The sequence below is a fragment of the Neovison vison genome, chromosome 12 (assembly GCF_020171115.1).
Source record: "Neovison vison isolate M4711 chromosome 12, ASM_NN_V1, whole genome shotgun sequence".
In the NCBI taxonomy this organism is placed as follows: domain Eukaryota; kingdom Metazoa; phylum Chordata; class Mammalia; order Carnivora; family Mustelidae; genus Neogale; species Neogale vison.
The window spans coordinates 132,684,197-132,706,133 of record NC_058102.1 but is presented as its reverse complement, the minus strand read 5'-3'; the positions used below and the strand labels follow the sequence as shown (position 1 = coordinate 132,706,133).

The window sequence follows — 21,937 nt, the reverse complement described above, 5'->3', positions numbered from 1 at the left end:
TTATTTGTGCTATGATGTGTTTTTAGGTGAGGTGTTTGTTTGTATATCTTGGTCATTTTTTTAAAAATTATTTGAAAGAGGGAGTGTGTGTGCACACATGCACACACGCACACACAGAGGAGTGGTGAGGGAGGGGCAGAGGGAGACGCAGACTCCCCACTGAGCAGGAAGCCCGATGTGGGCTCAATCCCAGGACCCCAGGATCATGAGCTGAGCTGAAGGCAGATGCCTAACCGACTGAGCCACCTGGGTGTCCTTATCTCTTGGCTATATTTAAAAATAAAAGGTTTATTGATATATCATCCACCTATCACAAGATTCATGTTTTTAAAGCATACAGTAGTTTTTAATGTGTTGACAGAGTTGTGCATCACAGTTCGCTAATTCTAAAACACTCTCACTGTGTGCCAAAGAAACCTCATCGCTATTAGCATTTGCTCCCCATCTCCCTGTGGTCCTGGTGCTTGGGAACCACCAGTCTACTTTCTGTGTCTAAAAATTTCCCTAGTCTAAACATTGCATATAAATGAAATTTTACAGGAAGTGGTTTTTCAGGTTTGTTTTCTTTCACTTAGAATCACGTTTTCAAGTTTTATACAAGTTGGGGCACATAACAGCACTTCATTCCTTCTTACGGCCAAACGATATTCTATTTTATGGATATATCATATCTTATTTATCCATTTTTGGACATTTTTGGTTATTATGGCTATTTGGCTGTCGTGGATAATGCTACCGTGTTTTTGGTGTCAAATCTAAGAATTTATTGTTAATTCTGAGGTCATGAAATTTAACCCCATGTTTTCTTCCAAGAGTTGTGATCTTTGGTGGATATCTAGTTGTTCTAGCATTTGTTGAAGACACATGAAACTGCTGAAACTCAGTTGGCTATAGATATTTAGGTTTATTTTTAGAGTCTCAATTCTGTTCCATTTGTTGTCTATGTTTATCCTTGGGCCAGTATCAAGCTGTGCTGACAACTCCAGCTTTGTAATAATAGACTTTCAATTTTTGAAATTGGGAAGTCCGATTCATCCAGCTTTGCTTTGTTTTTACAATATTGTTCTGACTATTTGGAACCTCTTATACTTCCACACGAAATTGAGGATTGGCTTTTCCATTTCTGAAAAACAAATGGCTGTTGGGATTTTGATAGGGACTGTATCAAAATCAACTTTGTTAAGATAACAATCTTACATTCTTTCAGTCTCTGAATATGTGATGTCGTTCCATTTATTTAGGTCTTCAAGTATTTTTCAGCAATTTTTATAGTGTTGTATTTTTCAGTGTATAAATCTTTCACTTTCTTGGTTAAATTTGCTCCTAGATATTTTGTTCTTTGATGCTATTGTAAACAGAGCTGTTTTTGTTTTTGGTTTTTAATTTTAAAAAGTTCAACTTCTCAATTTTTCTTTCATGGACTGTGCTTCTGGTGGTTTCTCTAAACTCATTACCAAAATAATATTATGTAGATTTTCTCTCCTGTTTTCTTCTAGAAGTTATATAGTTTTCTATTTACACAAAGGTTTGTGATCCATTTTTAGTTCATTTTTCTGTGCGCGCTTTTACTTAAGGAATCCTGGCCGTGCGGCGGGCGAGCGTCTCCTCCGAGCCGGCACCTGCCCTCCCTCTCCCCCTGGGCTCAGGAGGCGGGTGGGGGCAGAGCACTGGGTGAACGGAGGGCCCTTCCTCTGGGTCAGGGACAGCAGAGAGGTGCTGTCAACAGGGCTGGCTGTTGCAGATAGAGGGAAGGAGATTTTCACACAGGGAAACATGTCTCTGTGACAGACACGGGGTCTCTAAAAATAGTCCTGCTGGGAGCCTAATGGCCCTTGGCATAATGGCTGAAGTCAGGGGAGGAGGTGTCTTAGAGTTTGCTCCAGTGGCTGAGTGGAAAGGAGGTGCCACTGACGTGGGAGGAGGACGTGGAGCCAGGCCAAGGGAGCTAGACATGCTGTGGGACAGGTTAGGGGCCAGCACTGGTTGGGGAAGAGAGAGACCAGCAGGTGGGGGAGTCGGCACACGGCTCTTCCCAGTTCTTCGTAACACCGAGAAAGGTGGTAGGATTGAGGTGGTCAGAGGGCCCTGGGCAGAAGGAGCCCTATGGACTCCAGGGACCTGGGGCTGGAAATAGGGAATGTTCTTGGTTTTGAAAAGAAGGTGGAGATCTAGAGCAACAAATTGTAGCCAGAAAAGGGAAAGGCTAGAGGGCATGTTCTGCCTCACCTGTGAGAGAATGGACACCAAAGGGAGGACAGAGATGCCGCAGAGGAAGACTGGCCGCAAAGCAGGGCAGAGAGCTGGACTCTGGACCGTGGTGAATGGGCATTCAATTCCAGGGAGCCAGACTGCCCTGGGATGGGTCCCAGGATGGCCAGGACCCACTGTTTCTTCAGGATCAACCTGATGTTCTCTTACTGGCTTTTCCACCTGTGCCTAGTCCTGGCAGCCCACTGATTCCAGAAAGGGGCTGGTCTGGTCTCCAGCTGGGCTTCACCTTCTTAGCCTGAATCCCCACAAAGCAGGCATGAGGCAAACATTTCACGTGAGCAGCTGGAAGGAAAAGGCTGGCATCTGGGCAGTCTTCTCACGATGAAACTGGGGAGACAGGGAAAAGCAGAGAGGCACGAGATCTCAGGGGTGGGGGGCTCTCAGAGAGAGAGGAAGGCAGGACTGACCTTCCTCATAGCAGCAAAGGCAGGACCAAAGGTGGCTTTGACCTCTACACAGTCTCGGATCCAGGCTGGCAGCTTTCCCAGGATAGGTGGGCGGGCTTACCACTGATCCAGAAGCACTATGCTGGCAAAATCCTTCTGGTGCCTGATGGCCCTGCCTAGGTGGGGACAGAGGTTGGGCTCTCAGCTAAACCAGCCTCCCCCACAGTGTATTTCTATCGTGTTCCCTCCTTCCTGTCACCCCATTCTCTTGCCAGGCATCCCAAGAGCCAGGAACAGTCCTAGGCCTACCTATAGATTGGTTGACAGCCTTCATACACAGATTCTCCACCAAAGCCTTGCCTGGTGGGGCTGACCTGGGCCTCTGGGCTGGGGAGGGCAGAGGACAGCACCTGTCAGCATTTTCTTGCCTCCCCCCGCCCCCTGCTCAGTGTTCTGAGAAAATGATACCGCTCGGCGTGGGAGAAAGAGCAGCAGGCATCACGGGCACGAGGCCAGCAGCAGCTGCGACAGAGGAGATGGCAGAGTGGCTCCGGAGGGTAAAGGGGTGCATCCATGTCCTGGAGTAGACGGGAGACACGGGGACACTTCGGGGGGCAGTGGGGAAGGCACAGCACTGCAGCCCCGGTATCGCAGCCCCAGAGGCAACAGCACCTCCTCCCCAGCCGTCTCCTCCCAGCCTCGGGACACTGGAGGTACTCCCCAGGGTCTGGCCCAGGTAGGCCATCCTCTCCTGCAGCTCTGGTGACCTGATGTTTGGGTAGGGCATGCCTATCATAACCACACACCTAGGGCCGAGGAACACGAGGCCGTGGCGCGGGGGCAGTCAGGCCCCCAGTGTGTTTGCCGAGGGTCAGGCCTCACCCTCCTGTCATCAACTGCTACATCCAGCGCTCTGTCACCCCCCTCAAATTGTGCTTGCTGCCTCTACCTCCCTCCACACCGGGAGCAGGTGTGCTTGGCCGAGACCCAGTGCAGGCCACATGAATGGAGTCCCCACAAAACTATGCTCTGCCTAATTTCCACCTGGAGCTAAAGGGCCAAAGCTACCTCCCCACAGAGCTGAGTGACCTAAGCAGCCAGCCCGGGGTGCAGACTCCTGCTGGCATCAGCTTGCAGGCAGGGACCTGGCCATTCGTGGAGTGAAGGATGATCATAGCGGGGTGCAGACTCCTGCTGGCATCAGCTTGCAGGCAGGGACCCGGCCATTCGTGGAGTGAAGGATGATCACAGCAGAGCCCAGAGATGAGAGGCCCATAACTTACCGGCCAAGGTTGTCAGAGAAGTTAATACCTTCCCTCATCTTTCCTCCAACCACAGAGAGGAGCAGAGCACCTGTCACCGTGCCTCCCGCCTGGCCACAACACTGCGGGAAATCCCAGTCCAGGTTGTAGAGCCAAAGCTTGAAGGCCACCCAAAATGCTGCCAGCTGTTCTCTGGACCCAGGGCCTCGGAGTTACACTTCTCACCTGAATGCACCTGGAATACTCCGCCAGCACCTGTTCCACCTGGTTTGCTTTCTTGGGTTCCTGAAATATCTGAAGGAAAACAATGTCTCCCAGGAAAGGGTTTCAGAATGCGTGGGCCCCACGTCTGCTCGTGGCCTTTATGTTTTCCAGACTGGAAACTGGAGAGGCCCCCAGAGTCAAAGGGTCTAGGGAAATCCTCCAGAGGTGATCAGGGGTTCCAAGTGGGGGGAGTAAGGAGCTAGCCGAAGTCCAGACAGTTCTCTGACATGCATGAGAAATCCTAGCAGGAACTCTGGGTGCCACTGTCCTAATAAGTGGGAGTTCTAGCTGAGAAGTCACTCACCTTTTTCCTGACAGGCAGGCGGGCCAGCAGCCCACTCTTATCCCAGTGGGCATAGACCTGGCGTTGGTACTCATTGGAGGGGAAGAAACAGACCATCCCTCCAGGGACCACAGTGCACAGGTTACAGAGAATGCGACCAGTCTCCTCCATCTAAGGAAGGCAGACCGACAGCCCTCCCTGGAGTCATTCCTGAGGCCATATCCAAACAGCACTTCCTGACTTTGAGACTCAAAACCACATACAGAGATCCAAGCGTGACTGCAGTCATGGGGGAGACCTATGGCCGGAAGCGCCCCCTCCCCCGCCCCCCTCCCACACACATCACGATGCTAGCGCACCGGAGCTAAAACCGGCTGGCATGCACCAAAGCCTCCCTGCTCGACTCCCAACGCCTACGGGCCACTGGGGACAAGCTCCACTACAACAAATCGGACACTGAAAACCCCATGTGTGCCTCTCATGACAGGCCCCAAGCCCCATGTTCCTGCCTGGGGCAGGGAGCGATAAAACCCAATGGCAAGAGAACCAAAGGAAACAAGCAGATTCTCCTCAGGTTCATCCTGAAGGAATGGCCCAAGGTTCTAAGAAAACATTATTTAATGGTCGAAGCGGTGAGGGGAGGCGGGGAGCTCAGACCTCCCAAGGCACTATCCAGCCTGGGCCGCCTCCGTGTGGAAGACCCCAGCACTGATCTCCCTAACACCTGAACACTAAAAGCGCAGGACAGGCTGCCCAGCACCCCAGAAACCTCTCTCCGGCCCCGGTGAAGGCGGTGGTAAGGTGAGCGGGCTGGTACTAACCATCTGCGGCAGCTCTCTCTTCTGGTATGTGAACTCCAGCTGCTGGCTGGAGGGGCCGCTGCAGATGACCAGGGGCAAGGTATTGTCTGGTGGGATCACATGACCTGCAGAGACCCCAGGGAGGGGCTGAAAACGAGGGGCTGACCAGTCCGTAAGGCAGGGCCTGGGAAGCGCGTTCCCCATCCCTGTCTCCGTGCCAGGAAGAGCAGTTCCCACACTCGCCCACGCGCCTGCTCCTGCAGCGCAAGTGGGTGGTACTCAGACCTCCCCACAGGGGTGAAGGCCACCGTGCCGGAGCAGAGAGACGGGAGCCCACGCGAGAGCTGGCAAAGGACTGAGCTCCCATCTCACAGGCTGCTCAGCCCCTGGGGCCTGATGAGAGCACAGGGTCAAACCGTGACGACAAGGGGCCGGAGAGTGACACGTGGCCCATGCCACCCTGGACAGGGATTCTCCCCACAGGAAAACCCCACTCGCTCAGCTTCCACCCCAGCACAGGCCCGCAGCTGCTCCCCGAAGTCAGACACCTGCAGACCACAACAGCAGGGCTCCGTGATCCCCGAGAGGGCCGGGGACCGCAGGCCTGAGCAGGCAAGGGGCCCTGGCAGGGAGCAGGAGAGAGAGAGCCGCACTTGGGGGAAGACAAAAGTCTGGCCTGGCACAGTATGTACATAAGAACAGGAAAAAAGAGGTAAAAGGTAAGACAGATAATAAATGGGCAAAAATAAATAAATAAATAACAATAACCCAGTGTTGGATCGTCTCAGTGAGCCTGTGGGAACAGCACGGGTAATCTGGTGAGCTGGGCACAGTGCTTCTCCCCCCGGACTAGGCAACCGAGAGCACCTGTGGGCATTCAAGACAAAATGCACACGTCCAGGTCCCAGCCTCAACTACCGGAGAAGGACCTCTGGGGGGATGGAGGGGTGGGGCAGACATATGCGTTTGTAATTTTAAAGCACTCCGGGATTTTCACCTACTGAATTGGCAAGAATCCTAAGGCGTGACCCCCTCCGTGGAGAAACACACGTGTGGGGAGACAGAACAACTCCAGCTGGAGGGGAACTGGACGGTACTTTGTAAGCTGGATGTATTTTTACTGTTTAGCCTGGCATGCCCCCCCACCCACCTAGGGGTGCCCCCTGAAGGTACAGCTCCGCAAGCCAACACCTGCGCAGGGATACTCCTGCATGGGATCTCTGAGCGCACAACGGCCCTTCCGGAGGGCCCAGCGCATGTGCTCGCCACAGCCTTGCAGGGTGGAGCGCCGGCCGGCAGGCAGGACACATGCCCGCAACGGCCACCGAAAGGCGTGTGCGCCACAACACTGTCGCCGCAGCCACTGACGGAAGAACAGGGAGGGGACACACGTGAGTACATGTATTTGCTTAGTTCTGCAGAGAAATGCAATGAAAGCAGGCAAGGACACACCCATAGTCGTAAAAGTGACTGCCTCTGGGCACAGACAGCAGCCTGCAGACCAGCAAAAGTGGGACTTTCTGAAGGCACCGTCCAGACAGTTTCGACTTCTGAACCATATAGGTGTTTACATATTTTAAAAACATATTAAGTCAAAAATAAAAAATAATTAAAAAGCAAACGCTAAAACTAAAAACAGACGGCAATAAAGATGACCTGTTTGTCACAGTCACAACAGAAGCACACAAGGAGCCTGACTTCCCTGACTTCAGATCATTAGTGAGCAGACATCCTTAGTAAGATACCCTCTCAGAGCAAAAATAAACGCAAAGAAATTAAATTTCAATCACTAGTTTACTGTTAGAATATCGGTAGTAAAAGACAGTATTTGAGGTCTCCTGTGGGAGAGTGCAAGCAAGTAATAAGATAGAACAAACGTAGTAAGAAACCAAATGTTCAGCTCAAGAAAAAAGATACACAGTGTAAGGTCAAACAAATTCATGGATTTTCATTTAGAAACACTCATGATTTTTTAAAGCCACCTTCCCCAGTCTGTCTACAGAAGGTCTAAAAGCAGTCACAATCCAGGAGCACGACCAACACTGACCAACACCCCCGGCACGCGGATGCTGGTTTCCACATACCAATCCCCAAATAAGGAAGCCAGGTTACTTGGAGAAATGAAGGATTCCAGATCTGGGGCAAAGAAAGTATAAGGTGGCCCGGGACATTCTGCATTCTGTCGTGCCAAAAAGCAAGAAAGCATCCCAAGGCCAATAAAGGGCCTCGTCAAGGACCAAGGGCAGCATGTGGGGGCTCTGAGGGGCCGAGCCTAAAACACCTGAGCATCAAAAGCAGCAAGGACTACAGATGATTTTAATTTGTGAACAAAAATCTGAGTCTATACACAAGAAAAATGGAAAATTAACAAAGTGGCAGGAGTGGTTCCAGTGGCAGAAGAGAGGGACCAGAGTGTGCGGGCACTGAGGAGCCTTCCACTGGCTCAGTCCCGCGCCACGCATACCCTGGGGACAGAACCGCTGTGCAGAGATGTGGTTCTATGTGCCTCCGTGCTGCTTAAAACAGAACAACTGGAAACCACCCGAATACCTAACAAAGGAAGAGCGGTTCTACAAAATAGAACATATTCACATAACAGAGCAGAGCCGGAGCGTGGTGGGATAAATGCACACTACTGACCAGGAAAAATGTTTATTCTGTTGGTGGCTGAAAAATCCAAATCGTAGCAACAGCATGGAGAGATGGAGATTTTTGTTTTTAAAACATGTATGTGTATTTGTAAAAATTACACACAAAGACTACTCTAACGATATACAATAAAACAAATCTTTTGGTGGTGGAATTATAATCTTATTTTTTTCCCTGCTTTTGCTGGTCTCTGCTTTCTCCAATGAAAGCAAAATACTTGTGTGTGTGTGTGTGTGTGTGTGAATTTGTAAGAGAGGGAAGGTGGGATCCCTGGTGGGTCCAAGAAAGGTGGTCCACTAGGCCACACGGCGTCCCTCGCAGCCCGGCCCAAGGTGCCCCACTGTCCTAGTGCCTCGCACCCCCCTCACCACAGGCCAGCAGACCAGTCACCAGCACCCTGCTTCCTGAGCCTCGCCCAGGAGGTGCCACGAGTCTCTCCATGCTCTCTCTGGCTTGGCGGCCCACGCCGGCTCCTCCTTGGGATTACCTTGGCGGCTCAGGATGACCCTGCCATTCTGGTTGGCAGTGGTGACGGCTGCTAGGAAGGATTCGATGTGCATCAGCGGGGAAGCTGGCCGTGGCAGCCTGGCCTCGCCCTCCTCCACAGGGCTCACAGGAGCTGTACAGGAGCAGAAGGAAGAGGGTCTGCGACCACAGAGGCGGTGGGAGGGCCCCCTGTGGCAAGCCTAAAGCCATTCTCTGCAAGAGTGGAGTCCAGGCATGAGGGATGGACGCTCCTGTCCCCCGCTTGCAGCCCGATCTCCCGCCTCCTTAACTCACTCTCGGCCACTGTGGGCTGCAGGGTCTGCAGAAGTGCTGGAACCCAGCCAGTCTGGGCTGCTCCCTGGAGGGTGTGAGGACTTGCGCCATACCTTTCTGTGAAGCCGAAGAGCCGGGATGGAGTAAGAGCACAGGGAGGAATGAGGCTGCAGCAGTGGGAGCCCTGGCTGGAGGGAGGTTCCGCCGGACCCCGGACAGCCCGCAACTTGCCCCCTACCCCCACCTGCCACGAGGCCTCTCGCACTCCCACCCCCGCCCAAGGAGCCCTGCTACAGGAAGGGAGCAGAGGTGACTCAAGCGTCTGAAAGAAAGGGGGCTGCACTGGGGTGCTGCAGACCCTGGCCAGACCCGGGAAGGGGAGGGCACACCTTTCTGCTGATCATGCTCCTCTCCCAGTAGTGCCGCACCTGCGAACGCAAGCCTACTGCAGGTGTCTGGCCACCATTTGCTGGAAAAAAGAAACCACTAGTTTCCCAAACCCCAGGGAAGCAGGACTCTCTGCCTGCCCTCCCCCTGCCCTAGGAGCCCACAGCCTCCGTGTTGGCCAAGCGGGTCACCCTCCTCTGAGGTCATGCCTCTCCTGCCGCCCCCACACAGCATGGTGGAAGCCTCGTGCAGGCAGTCCCTTCACACATGTGTGTGCACGGCTCCAACCCTCTAGAAAGGTCCCCTGATCTTCAATGTGACAGCACCTAAGCTGAACCTTGAAAGATTAAGTTTTAAATAACCTACGGGAGCAAAGGCACGAAGGAGGTAAAGCTTGGGTTTGTTCAGGCGTGTCTGGTGCGTACACTATGTGTAGCCTGGAAAGGAAGCCAGCAAGTTGAAGCCGTTGAAGATTTCGAAAAAGGGTGCTATCTTTCAGCGGAGCTCCACTAGACCATAGTGTGGGAGAGAGCAGAAGGGAGAGGGAATGCGAGCAGGGAGAGCGGGGAGAAGCCAAGAGGGGCGCCTGGGTGGCTCAGTGGGTTAGGCTGCTGCCTTCGGCTCGGGTCGTGGTCTCGGGGTCCTGGGATCGGGGCCCGCATCGGGCTCTCTGCTCGGCAGGAAGCCTGCTTCCTCCTCTCTCTCTCTCTGCCTGCCTCTCTGCCTGCTTGTGATCTCTCTCTGTCAAATAAATTAAAAAAAAAAAAAATCTTTAAAAAGAGGAAAAGAGCCTCTCCTGATGTGGCAGCCATGGGAATGGAAAGGCTCCAGAAGTTCAAGAGCTATTTCTGGCTCTGGGAGCCGGTGACCATTTAGATGCAGGACCCAAAGGGAGAAGAAAGGAGTCAAAAAGGGCTGGATTGCCAGCCTGTCTGATGGGGTCATGGCAGTGACGGGGACCGAAATGGGTAAGTTGGGGGTGTGTGAAGACAAATGGGAAGGCCGGAGGGAAAGCAAAGGGTCTGGAGTCCAGGCAGGGGGCCTAACACGCCAGGTACCATGTGCTCACTTGTGTGTGACCTATGCCTGTCCCTCTTGGGGTGACCTCTCCCAGCCTCGGGTCCCTCTGCTTCTGAGCGGTGATGGTACATCCTACCCTGGAGTCACAAAAACCTGGTGCCCTGCCCTAAACGCAGTAAGTGCTCTGTATCGTCAGTTACTTAGAATCCCTGAGTCAAGCGATGGTGGTAGGATCCTGCACAGCAGGCCTGCAGCGAGCTCCCACCAGAGGCTGCACGCAAGTCCAAGGCCTCAGGGGGCGGAGGGAGGCAGTTTGTAGCCACCTCGGCCCAACAGCAGGATCATGCTCCCGAAGTTAACCTCCTGCTCGGACTAAAGGCCCAGGGCAGAGACTGTGCCCGAAGAAAGATGGAACAAGGCAAAGGACGTGGGAATTTCTGTTTGTACTTATTTGGGACAATGAAAGGCATTTTTTCTCCCTAGTCCCTAGGACCCTTCAACCCTGGATTAGAGATTATTTTTCTCTTGCCGATGCAATGCTTTCAGGGGTAAGTGATTACAAACACCTATGCTGTAGATCCTCAGACTTCTAGACTGCCTGACATTAGGAATTTGGAATTTACTTTTTATTCCTTCGTCTTCACACAGCGTTCTGCTCACAGATGGTAATAAATATAAGCAAATCGGACACAAAAGGACGAAAATCTCTACCTTGAACAGGTTGATGTTGTCGATCTGGCTCTCAAAGCAGAAGTCATTGATGGTCTTCAGCTCTGTCCCTTAGGGGTAAACAAAGGGCCTTGGAATCCTTTCTTGGAAGAGGGGAAGACCAGACGTGAGCTCAGAACCGGCTCAGAGCAGCTCTGGGCCTCTGAAGGCAGTCCTCTTACCTGTCTGTGAAAGGCTCTGTGTGTTGGGATTTTGCTTAGTGTTCCCTAAAATAGAGAATTCAAGCTTGTCAGGATGGTGACTCTCTAACCCCCAGCTTCTCACACTGAACACTAGACTCCTTAAATGAGAGCATTCGTAATTGAACAGATTTTTCTGCCATGTATAAGCACCCAAATAACCTGCTGAGAGGACAGGAGGCTCAAGGTAGCCTCAGAATCTGACCCGTGTTTGCACATGGAGCCCAAAGCCTTGTGGGTTTCATTCTTTTCACACCTCCTCCACGGAGGCTGGGACCAAGTGACCACCCTACTTTAGGCAGACCCAAGGAGCTGCCCGGGGCAAAGTAGAGATGGAAGGGAAGAGCACCGGCGCTAGGCGAAATCCCTCCAGCAAATGGTCCCCTGGCTTCCTAGAACTCAGCTTGTATGTACGCCTTCAGGTGGACAGCCACGGGACAAAAGAAAAGGCAGGTGACACAGAATCGTGAGAGCCACATGGACCTGGAGCCGCAAGAGTCCCGCCATTAGGTTCACGAAGCAGAGACAGTTCACAGCCCTTCTCTGAGCTCTGGTTTACTCAGCTGTCCCCACAAGGGTGAGCTCCCCTGTGTTCCGTGCTTTCCTCAAAGGTGTGCTCCAAAGTGACTTCACACGGTCCCATTATACTATGCTGTTATTACTACCTGGGGAGTAGGGTCTGGCAAAATAAAAAGGACTCAGAACAGGGGGAAATAAACTAGGAATCTAAAAGAGGATCTAAGGCTAGACAATTCAACTAAGCTGTAAGAGAGAAGAATCTTCTCCACCAATGGCTAAGATAATTCTTGGGGACGCAAAAAACCCAGGTGTCCTGACTGGCATCCAGGGAACGGACCCCACAAGCTTAGCTGGCCAGGGGTCAGGGAGGGCACGGTGCACCTTACCACCCAACACAGTCACAAACTTCTCCAACAGTACAGGATCTGTCTGATGTACATCAAGTTCTTGGCCTTCAGACGCTTCCTGAGGAGACACCAATGGACATCAAGTGGTAGTACTCCACAAGCAACTTCCCTTCCAAGTGCCTCAAACTCGGGCCTTTCTGTGTAGTGTCTTCCAAAGCAGGCCACGAGCGACAAATACACCCCCAGGAAAGAAGGCTTGCCGTGGCCCAAGGCCTTTGTAGCCAGCTGTGGCATGCTGAGCATCCTCGGCCTGTGTGGGATACACACCGTCGTGAACAGGAGGGGACCAGTGTGCTGGCCTCCCTGGCGCTGGGCCCAGACCAGAGGTGGAGACCCCAGTGCTTTCTCTGAGACTGAGCAGGACTTTCCCTTCCCCTCAGGAGGCAGTGTCTTACCCATATCGTTCCATATACTGGAGCAACTGGGAATGGGCCTGGCGGAGCTGGAGAGAACAGAGAATGGGCGTGAGGGCAGGCCAGGCTCTATCTTAGATTTTACCTAGAAAATGCCAGCCGCGCCACATGGGAAGCAGTAAAAGGAGTGGGCCTGGGTACAGACCACAGGCCTTGAGGCTGCTGGGAGCTGAGAGGTCAAGGAAGGGAAGTTCTGCTGCAGTACCTACTTTAGGTCAGTGAAAACAGCAAGAGCCTGACTAACTCTTTCAGGTAATCAATCTCCCTGCTAGTGTTTAGTACGTTGGGCAAAGATGTATTTTCCACTAAGCAGAGAAGTGGTTCGAGGTAGCCATTACACTCTCGCCTAAGGTCAACCGTGCATTGGTCAGTAGAAGTGGTGGAAGGCACGTGGGTGGCTCAGTCGGTTAAGTGTTTCTCTTCACTCAGGTCACAATCTCAGGGTTCTGGGATCGAGTCCAGCATCAGGCTCCCCACTCCGCAGAGAGCCTGCTTCTCTCACTCCCTCTGCCCCTCCCACCCCATCCCCATCCCTCCTCATGCACATATGCTAATAAAATAATAATAAAAAAAGGGGGGTGGGAATACCATGTGAGCTTCAGGGTCAGAAACCAGTGGTCAAGCCCCAGCTCCACACTCCTGAGCTGTGCGATTTCTGGCACACTGCTTAAAGCCCCCGAATCTGAGTTCTCAGTGTTAACTAGAACACCAGCCCAAGCGGAGGCAGTGTGAATATTCATGATACTGCACATGGGCCATGGCAGAGAAGAGGTAATCAACAGTGGCCCTCGGAAACCCTGAGCATCCCTCAAAGCAAGGCTAACAATGCCGAACTACGTGAGGACCCCTGCTTCCTTCGCCCTCTCATCCTGGCTTACAGAGGACCGGATACTAGCATCTGGGCTGGAGGGACTCGGGGTGACTGACCTAGGACAGTGAAGAGCAAGGACATGAGCTACTTCCCCTCAGCTGGGTCCCCATAGTTCTACTATCTGCTGGAAAGCCAGTTAGCCCCTGACAAGTCCACTGCCCCGACTCAAGGCACCCTCTCCCAAGCCACCTCCAGACCAATTCCAGGGCTTAGAGAAGTGATCCACGTCCCTCTACATCCCTCTGCCCCATGGCAGGCCCTGGCCCAAGACGGGAGAGGCCGACCCACCTGGGAACCGCTGACCTCTGCACTGTGGATGCCCGTGATGGTGTCGATCAGGTTGTGTGCCTCATCGATGAGCACCACCTGGCCCTGTAGCCAGATGCCCACAGCCTGGCGGGTGGCCGCGTGCAGCAGCATCTGGTAGGGCAGCACCACGAGCTGGGGGGAGGGTGGCCACCTGAGCAGTGCTGGGGGAGGCTAGGGGTGGGGGGGTACTCCTTGCTTTGGCAAGTGTTCCCCGCCTACTCTTAAGTGTCTGATGCAAATGGTTTTAGCCAGTCTGATTCTGACTGAACCAAGGGTGGGGGTGGGGAGAGGGGGAGCAGAGAGGAGTGTGGAACCCCTGCCCAGCCTTATCCATACCCCTGAGGTACCCGAGGCTCCTCAAAACACAGTGAACACCCCTGGTGTACTAGAAGGTAGCCCTGCTCTCTGGTCCCAGGGCTGTGACTTCTTAGCTGCCTGACTTGGGAAAGTCACTTAAACTTTCTGAGCCCCAGTTTCTTCATGGGCAAAATGGACTTAATAAACTCTATCTCAAATGAAGGCCAAGGGCCAGAGGTCGGGGCAACAAAAATAAAAACTCTGTAAATTTTTCGGTGCTACTCATGAGACCGATTTCCCAGTTAAAAGAATATTGATAAAGTGAAACTCTAGAAAATTGGTAACTTAAGGCCCAGCTTTAATCTGGCACCATTACCCACCTCCTGTGAGAAAACAGGTAAATCGCTTAGCCTTGCTGGGCCTTTGTCCTCATGTGTACATATGGATAATACCTGCCTTTGCTTTTTCTGTGGGATACTACAAAGCAAAAATGAGGTGACAGGTGTCTCTTAAAAAGTCAGATCATGAAAATCTCAGGGCATCTTATATTTTCACACCGTATCTATGGCTCTGATCTTGTGACACAGCAGACAGACCCCAGGAAAGCTTGCAACAATGGTGGGGGTTGGGAAGGTTCTAGAATTTCCCTCTGAGCACCCATGTAACACATTTCAGAGTAGTATACTAACAAGCATTTAACTGCTGTAAAATCATTATAACATTGTTCCCTGTATCTCTGAAAAGCTACCTAATCTTTTCCTGCTTGTATGGAATTCTCCAAAAATGAAACTCTATTTCCAAAAGTCACTCGAATTAAACAGTGGCAAGAAAACAGTAAAACCATACCAAGTAACAGTACTTTGGATCTGTCAAATGAGCAGATCCAAATGCCCATCCAAATGGGCAGTATAATGATGAGCCTCAACATGGCGAGGCGAAAGAAGACAGCCTTCTCCCACACTGGTAGTCCTGCCTACATCAGGACGGTTGGTCTGAAAGGCCGTTTGGAAACACATTTCTGTTCTGCAGCGCCCTGACTGCATCTTCTCAGCTTCCTGCTGCTCTGTGCCCCCTTAGGACTGCACACCCTTCCCAGGTCTTATCTGTTGTCCCCAGTAAGGCCATCTGTTCCTGCAACCCAGAGCCACAGGACACCCCCACTCCCACGCACTGGCACAGAGGGGGTGACAGGTCACCTGGGTGCTGTGTGGTCATCCACCCACAGCCAGGAACATCCTGCCGAATTAAGAGCAATGAGGAAATCCCTTGTGGCAGAGGTCACAGATGGAGCCAGGAGATACTGTCCAACCCTCCAAGGTCTTTATCTGGGCTGCTGGAATGGCAAACCGGCTCCCTTAATAGGGATAGGCCTGAGTCTCCTTCCCCAGGGCCACCAACTGCACAGTGTCCTTCACCCCCACCAGGACCTGGTCTCGGAGGAGCTGCAGCTGCTTGTAGCCATAGAAGGGGCATGCGGCCCAGTGCTCCTGCCTTCTCCTCTTGGGCTTCTCTTCCTCAGCTCTGATCCTCTCTGAGGGGGCAGAGGCACAAGGAATGACACCTGTCCACGGGGCCAGCACTGGGTCTAAAATGTCAAGACCCAATTCCATGACCCTTCCCACTACTGTTTAGGAAGGTCTCACCATCTGGGCATTTAAGTTTGTGTTCTCTAGAAAAAGTCAATAAAATCCTCTCAGAGCCAGGGTTCTGGACTAAACACTGACCCAAAAAGCAAAATGCCTTTCCCAAGGAGACGGCCTTAAGGAAGGACCCAGCTACCCACTCCACTGCCACTGCCACTTAATACACTATCTCCCACTCCCCACCACTTCTCAGTACTGCCCCAGGCTACACGACCACCCCAGGGTCCGTGCACGGCTCTAGTGCTGGGGGCTACCGTGTTTGCTTCTCTGCATCTCCACGCAGTGGTCATGGATGAGCTGCGCAGAACCCAGGGTCTTCACATCACCGTTTATACAAAGATTCTAGAAGACAGAGGGCAAATAGAGAGCCACGGCAGTCACGACATGATATACAGCAACCCTCTGGGACCCGTCCAGCACCCTGCCAGGAACCAGAAGAGGCCGATCCTCCCACCGCACGGCATGCCGTGGGCCTGGGCCCACCATCCTTCCATGCCTGGAAGAGGAAGATGAAGGCCCAGGAAAGGGAGCGGGATGGCACCCAGGTCAAGACGCAATGCCTCCATGTCCCTGCCGAGAGCCGAGGGAGACGAGCCGGGTGTCCTTGCCAAAGGGGCTCCTCCATACCTCGTGCACAAACCGAGCCAGCTGGGAGTGTGCGTCCGACTGCAGGAGTAAATCTGCTCCGAGGAGGAGCAGGGGATTTCCGAAACCAGACCACAAGATCTCCATGCTCTGCACATCAAGGAATGCAAGACCCAGTAGGCTGAGAGACTGGGGACAGTGGCCACAAACACACAAACCTAAAGCAACGGGACTCTGTCCCACAGCAGATCTCGCTAACGCGGGGCCCAGGCAGTCCCCACCTCCCCCACTCAGCTCCAGAAGTTTATAAGAACACCCACAACATGGAGCTCCTCCCATCAGTCCTGCTCAGCCATGAATCCGGCCACTTCACGGGGCTTGGTCAACTCAGGACAGGCTGCCTCCCTGAGCTGTGGTTCCCCAGTGGGAAAGAACAGATTCTGGTGAGCGTGTCGGGGGTGGGCTGTCCACACACTCCTCCCTAAAGGCTGGGGGGCCAGGCTCGCAGTAGGACAAGGGGAACTGAGCTGTGTTCTATGCTCCTCCAAGACTAAGAGCGAGAAGAGAAGAGAAATAGGGAGAAAATATCTACTTTTAACAGAGAAAACCAAAGTCTTACACAAATGAAACCAAATGTTTTTAAACATGACAGATGTCCGAACCCTACATACCTCCCAGAGCTCCGTGCCAACGGAAACACAGACAAGAGAAGAGGGAGCCAAAGGGCAGGGTGCTCTTGCTCAGGCCTGCCCTCACCCCCTAGCACCTCCAGACAGACACCACCGGTCCATGGGCCTGCCAAGTGAGCACCCCAACACCGAGGTCTGGGTCTGGGGAGCCCCAGAGTCAGGAGACTGGAGGCTCTTTGTTGATGACAGAGCGAGAAGCAGCCAAGGGGGGCAGACACAGAGTTCTGGACTCAGGACCAATCCCAGAATATCCAGAACACAATGTCTTACCTTAGTTACATGTTCTTCCTCTGGGTCATCCTCATCCTCGTCCACTCTGAGAGAAAAGAACACAGAAACTCAGAGAACTCAGGCCACCTGAAGACACACTTGAGTGAGCACCTACTGCGTGCCCACAATGAGCCCTGGACCTAAGCCAGATTCGGTCCCTGTCGTCGGAGGCCAGCAGAGCTGAGGCTGAGCTCTGAGCCAGAGACAGACAAGACACATCCCAGCACCAAAGCTGCACCAAAGCAAGCGCCTGCTTGCTTGCCCACTGGGTCAGAGAGATGCACCGAGCTAATACCAGCCCGATCCTCCCCCCGGCACTCACGAGGGAAAGGAGAAAGGGGCACAGTATTCCCCAAACCTCCATTCACTGTCTGGCTCTGTCCGTCATCCAAGGCTACTCCGGCCTTACTGGCCCCGCCTCCAGCGGCCTGGAGTTCTCTCAGTCCCCGCAGAACTGTGCTCTTCACCCCCTCGCGGCCTCGGACATGCTGTTCTCTCGGCCTGGTAGGCGCTCGCCCCTCACTTCCCCTTTTACCTAAGCCAACTGTGTCAACCTGGAGCTGCCCACATAAACACGGCTGCCTTCCTCCACCTCCCCGAGAGGTTCGGCCAGCCCCTCCCTCGCCACACTGCTGTGGCCCCCTGCACCTGTTCTTTGCAACACACATCTCCTTCCAAAGCACTTATTCGGGGTCTGTCCGCCTCTCTAGACTCATGTCCGCAGGCAAGACTCTGGGGTGTCTTGCTTCTGAGAGGGCCAGGGGACTCACCCCGGCCATGGCACATGGCAGGAACTCCAAGCACATTTCCTGAGGGAAGCCACAACTGACTGAAAAAAGATGCTGTCGCCCAGAACCTGACAAACCTCTTCTCTCCTTGGCACCTCACCCCTCCCGGCAATGAAGAAAGAGCCCACATGCACTGAGGGACTGGGAGGGAGGTCAAGTCTGCATTACGAGGCGGAATGGTTATCTGACATTATTAGTCTAGGCTCCCCCCCGCCCACGAACAAAATCTTTTACAGACACACTCCCCCTACAAGGCCATCACTGGGATTCTTTTTGTTCACCTGGGAATTTTTTTTTTTTAAGCAGAAATGCTAATTCCCTTGTGCAATTAGAAAAGGAGTTATTTATAGGGTTGCCTTTCTGGTCAATAAATAATTGTTCAGAACCCTATGTCTGACAGGCCTTGATTTAAATCATGTAGCACAAGGTAAGCAAACTCAACAGGATCTAGACAAGAAGCAGGATGTGTGAAGAAAGGAAGAGCAGAAATTTTATGTTCAGAACTGGCTGGGGCACCTGGGTGGCTCAGTCAGTTAAATGTCTGCCTTCGGCTTGGGTCATGATTCCAGGGTCTTGGAACTGAGCCCCACCTCAGGCTCCCTGCTCGGTGGGGAGTCTGCTTTTCCCTATCCCGCTGCTGCTCCCCCTGCCTGTGCTCACTCTCACTCACTCTGTCAAGTAAATAAATAAAATCCTTTTTTTTAAAGATTTTATTTATTTGACAGAGGGAAACACAGCGAGAGAGGGAACACAAGCAGGGGGAGTGGGAGAGGGAGAAGCAGGCTTCCTGCTGAGCAGGGAGCCCGATACAGAACTCCAACCCAGGACCCTGGGATCATGACCTGAGCCAAAGGCAGACGCTTAAGGACTGAGCCACCCAGGTGCCCCAATAAATAAAATCTTAAAAACAAAAAAAACAAAAACAACAACAAAAAAAACTGGTTGTGTTCTCAGAGAGGCTCCTCCTCCCTCTCCAAATACCAAGGCATGGAAGCTGTAGGAGTTAATCTGCAGGATTAATGGCTCAGCCCTGGGTAGTAGCACTTTATTACTCTAATATTCACAAACTCCACTCAAGTCCTTTCTCTTGTCCCCAGGGGGGTGGTCTCGAGGAGAAGTCCAGGAGCAGGCAAGTAATCTCGGAGGCAGGTGGCAAAGGGTTTGCAGAGCACCTCCTACCTCCCCGAGGTGGGATGCCCAAGGAGGTCTGACCATCGCAGCCCTGGGCAGGGTCAGAAGTTTGGGTTCTAATCCAAGTCCCGAAATCTGTGCTTAAGGCAGTCCTCTAGCACCAACAAAGAAAAGCCCAGGGCCAGATAATTTAACTGGCCAGACTGACGCTGATTTCAATATTTAAAGAAACAATGCCAACCCTTCTCCAACTCTTCCAAAACACAGAAGAGAAGGAACACTCCCAAACTCATTTTATGGGGCCAGTATTACCCCAGTATCAAAGCCAGATAATGACACTACATAAGATATACAAGCTACTATATCCCCTACAAAGACAGATGCAAACACTCCCAACAAAACGTTAGCAAACGGAGTTCAATAGCACACAAAAAGGATCACGCCCCATGATCAAGTGGGGCTCCTGACTGAAAGACAAGAATGGCTCAACATATTCAAATCAGTAAATGTGACACATCAGTCAAGAGAATGATAGACAAAAATCACATGATCATCTCAGTAACACAGAAAAAACAAATGACAAAACCCAACACCCATTCATGATAAAAACTCTTCCGTATGAGGTACAGAAGGAACGTCCCTCGACAAAGGCTATCTGTGACAAGCCCACAGCTAACACTGTACTCAGCAGTGAAAGCTTTCCCACTACGACAAGACTAAGACGAAGGTGCTCACTTTTACCTCTTCTCTGCAACACAGTGGAAGTCCTACCCAGACCATCAGTCAAGAAAAAGGAAGAAAAAGCATCCACACTGGGAAGGAAGAAGTAAAACTACCTGTTAGCAAATGACATGATCATACACAGGAAAAGCCTGAAGATCATGCCAAAAAACTGTTAGGATTAATTAGCAAATTCAGTGAAGTTGCAAGGGACAAAATCAACATACAAAAATCAATTTCATTTCTGCATGCTAACAATAAACTATCTGAGATAGAAATAAAGAAAACAGTCTGGTTTACGATGGCATCAAAGACAATAAAATACTCAGGAGGTAAACACTTACACACTCACAGCTACAAGACTTTGATGAAAGAACCCGAAGAAGACACGAACGACAGAACATCCCATGTTTTCAGGTCAGAAGAATTCATGCTGCTGAACTGTTCACACTACTGAAATCCATTCATAGATCCAGTGCCATCCTATATTAAGAGTCCAACAATATTTTTAACAGACATAGGAAAAGAAAGATCCTAAAAATCATATGCAACCACAAAAGACCCCAAATAGCCAAAGCAATCTTAAGAAGAACAAAACTGGAGGCATCACACGTTCTGATTTTCAACAGTATGATTATCAAGAGTACAGTACCGGCACAAAAACAGTAGAATAGGGGTGCCTGGGTGGCTCAGTGGGTTAGGCTGCTGCCTTCAGCTCAGGTCATGATCTCAGGGTCCTGGGATCGAGTCCCACATTGGGCTCTCTGCTCAGCAGGGGGCCTGCTTCCCTTCCTCTCTCTCTGCCTGCCTCTCTGCCTACTTGTGATCTCTGTCAAATAAATAAATAAACTCTTTAAAAAAAAACAGTAGAATAAGCAATGCAGGAAGGTACTGGCATAAAAACGGACACATAAGACTCGTGGAAGAGAACCCAGAAATAAACCCATGCATATACAGTAAAGTAGTATTTGACAAGGGAGCCAAGAATACTCAATGAGGAAAAGACCGTCTCTTCAGTATGTGCTGAAGAAACGAAGAGTCACATGCAAAAGAATGAAACGCAATCCCTATCCTACACCACTTACAAAAACTAACTCAAAAGGGATTAAAGACTTGGGGCACCTGGGTGGCTCAGTGGGTTAAGCCAGTGCCTTCGGCTCAGGTCATGATCTCAGGGTCATGGGATCGAGTCCCACGTTGGCTCTGTGCTCAGCAGGGTGCCTGCTTCCCTTCCTCTCTCTCTGCCTGCCTCTCTGCCTACTTGTGATCTCTCTCTGTCAAATAAATAAATAAAATTATTTTAAAAAAAGGGATTAAAGACTTAAATGTGAGGCCTAAAACCCCTAGAAGAAAACACACAAAACCAAGCTTTACGACATTGGTCTTCACAGTGATTTCTTTCGCTGTGACATCAAAAGTATAAACAAAGCAAGACTAAACAAGTGGGACTATGTCAAAATAAAAAGCTTTTGCTACGGCAAAAGAAACAATCAACAAAATGGAACAGGAACCAAAAAATGGGAGAAAATATTTGCGAACCACCTATCTGATGATAAGGGGCTTAAAACCAAAATATATAAGGAACTCCTAAAACTCAAGAGCAAAAAAGAAATGATCTGATGAAGAACAAGCAGAGGAACTGAACAGACATTTTTTCAAAGTCATACAAACGGTCAGCAGGTCCGTGAAAAGATGCTGATCCCCCAAGGAAATGCAAATCAAAACCACAATGAGTGGGGTGCCCGGGTGGCTCAGTGGGTTAAGCCTCTGCTTTCGGCTTAGGTCACGATCTCAGGGTCCTGGGTTGGAGTTCTGCATGGGTTGGAGTTCTGCATCGGGCTCCCTGCTCAGAAGGAAGCCTGCTTCCCTCTCTCGCTCTGCCTACTTGTGATCTCCCTCCCTCTGTCAAATAAATAAATAAAATCTTTAAAAAAAAAACCACAATGAGCTACCACCTCACACACCTGTTAGAATAGCTATGATCAAAAAAGATTAAGTGTTGGCAAGGGTGCCTGGGTGGCTCAGTCAGTTAAGCAGCTACCTTCCGCTCAGGTCCTTCCACTCAGCCATGCTGGGCTCCCTGTTCAGCAGGCACAGGGAGCCTGCTTCTCCCTTCCCCACACCAGGCTTGTGCACACAGGTGCACAAAAGCGCACGTGTGTACTCTCAAATAAATAAATCTTTAAAAAAGAAAAGAAGAAAAGATAAGTGTTGCCAAGAATGTGGAGAAAAGGGAACCCTGTGTCCTGTGGGCAGGAACGGAAATTGTCACTCTAGAAAACAGCATGGATGTTCCCTCCAAATTA

At 51.4% G+C, this 21,937-nt stretch overlaps 1 protein-coding gene across 1 annotated transcript in view; it reads right to left on the bottom strand.

The window, feature by feature from the left end:
- Positions 1 to 2,541: 2,541 nt before the first annotated feature.
- The window catches only part of LOC122891038 (putative ATP-dependent RNA helicase DDX11-like protein 8), a 37,854-nt gene continuing 18,458 nt past the window's right edge, over positions 2,542 to 21,937 (bottom strand). Inside the window, 26 exon segments of the mRNA XM_044226422.1 lie at positions 2,542 to 2,598; positions 2,679 to 2,833; positions 2,967 to 3,039; positions 3,364 to 3,463; positions 3,941 to 4,041; positions 4,145 to 4,213; positions 4,488 to 4,637; positions 5,288 to 5,391; positions 5,733 to 5,888; positions 6,440 to 6,629; positions 7,314 to 7,445; positions 8,359 to 8,534; positions 8,696 to 8,725; positions 8,728 to 8,776; positions 8,778 to 8,808; positions 9,065 to 9,102; positions 10,793 to 10,860; positions 10,972 to 11,016; positions 11,895 to 11,924; positions 11,927 to 11,973; positions 12,311 to 12,357; positions 13,488 to 13,640; positions 15,107 to 15,336; positions 15,703 to 15,792; positions 16,021 to 16,114; positions 16,981 to 17,038. Coding sequence (XP_044082357.1) covers positions 2,542 to 2,598; positions 2,679 to 2,833; positions 2,967 to 3,039; positions 3,364 to 3,463; positions 3,941 to 4,041; positions 4,145 to 4,213; positions 4,488 to 4,637; positions 5,288 to 5,391; positions 5,733 to 5,888; positions 6,440 to 6,629; positions 7,314 to 7,445; positions 8,359 to 8,534; positions 8,696 to 8,725; positions 8,728 to 8,776; positions 8,778 to 8,808; positions 9,065 to 9,102; positions 10,793 to 10,860; positions 10,972 to 11,016; positions 11,895 to 11,924; positions 11,927 to 11,973; positions 12,311 to 12,357; positions 13,488 to 13,640; positions 15,107 to 15,336; positions 15,703 to 15,792; positions 16,021 to 16,114; positions 16,981 to 17,038 — 2,473 coding nt within the window.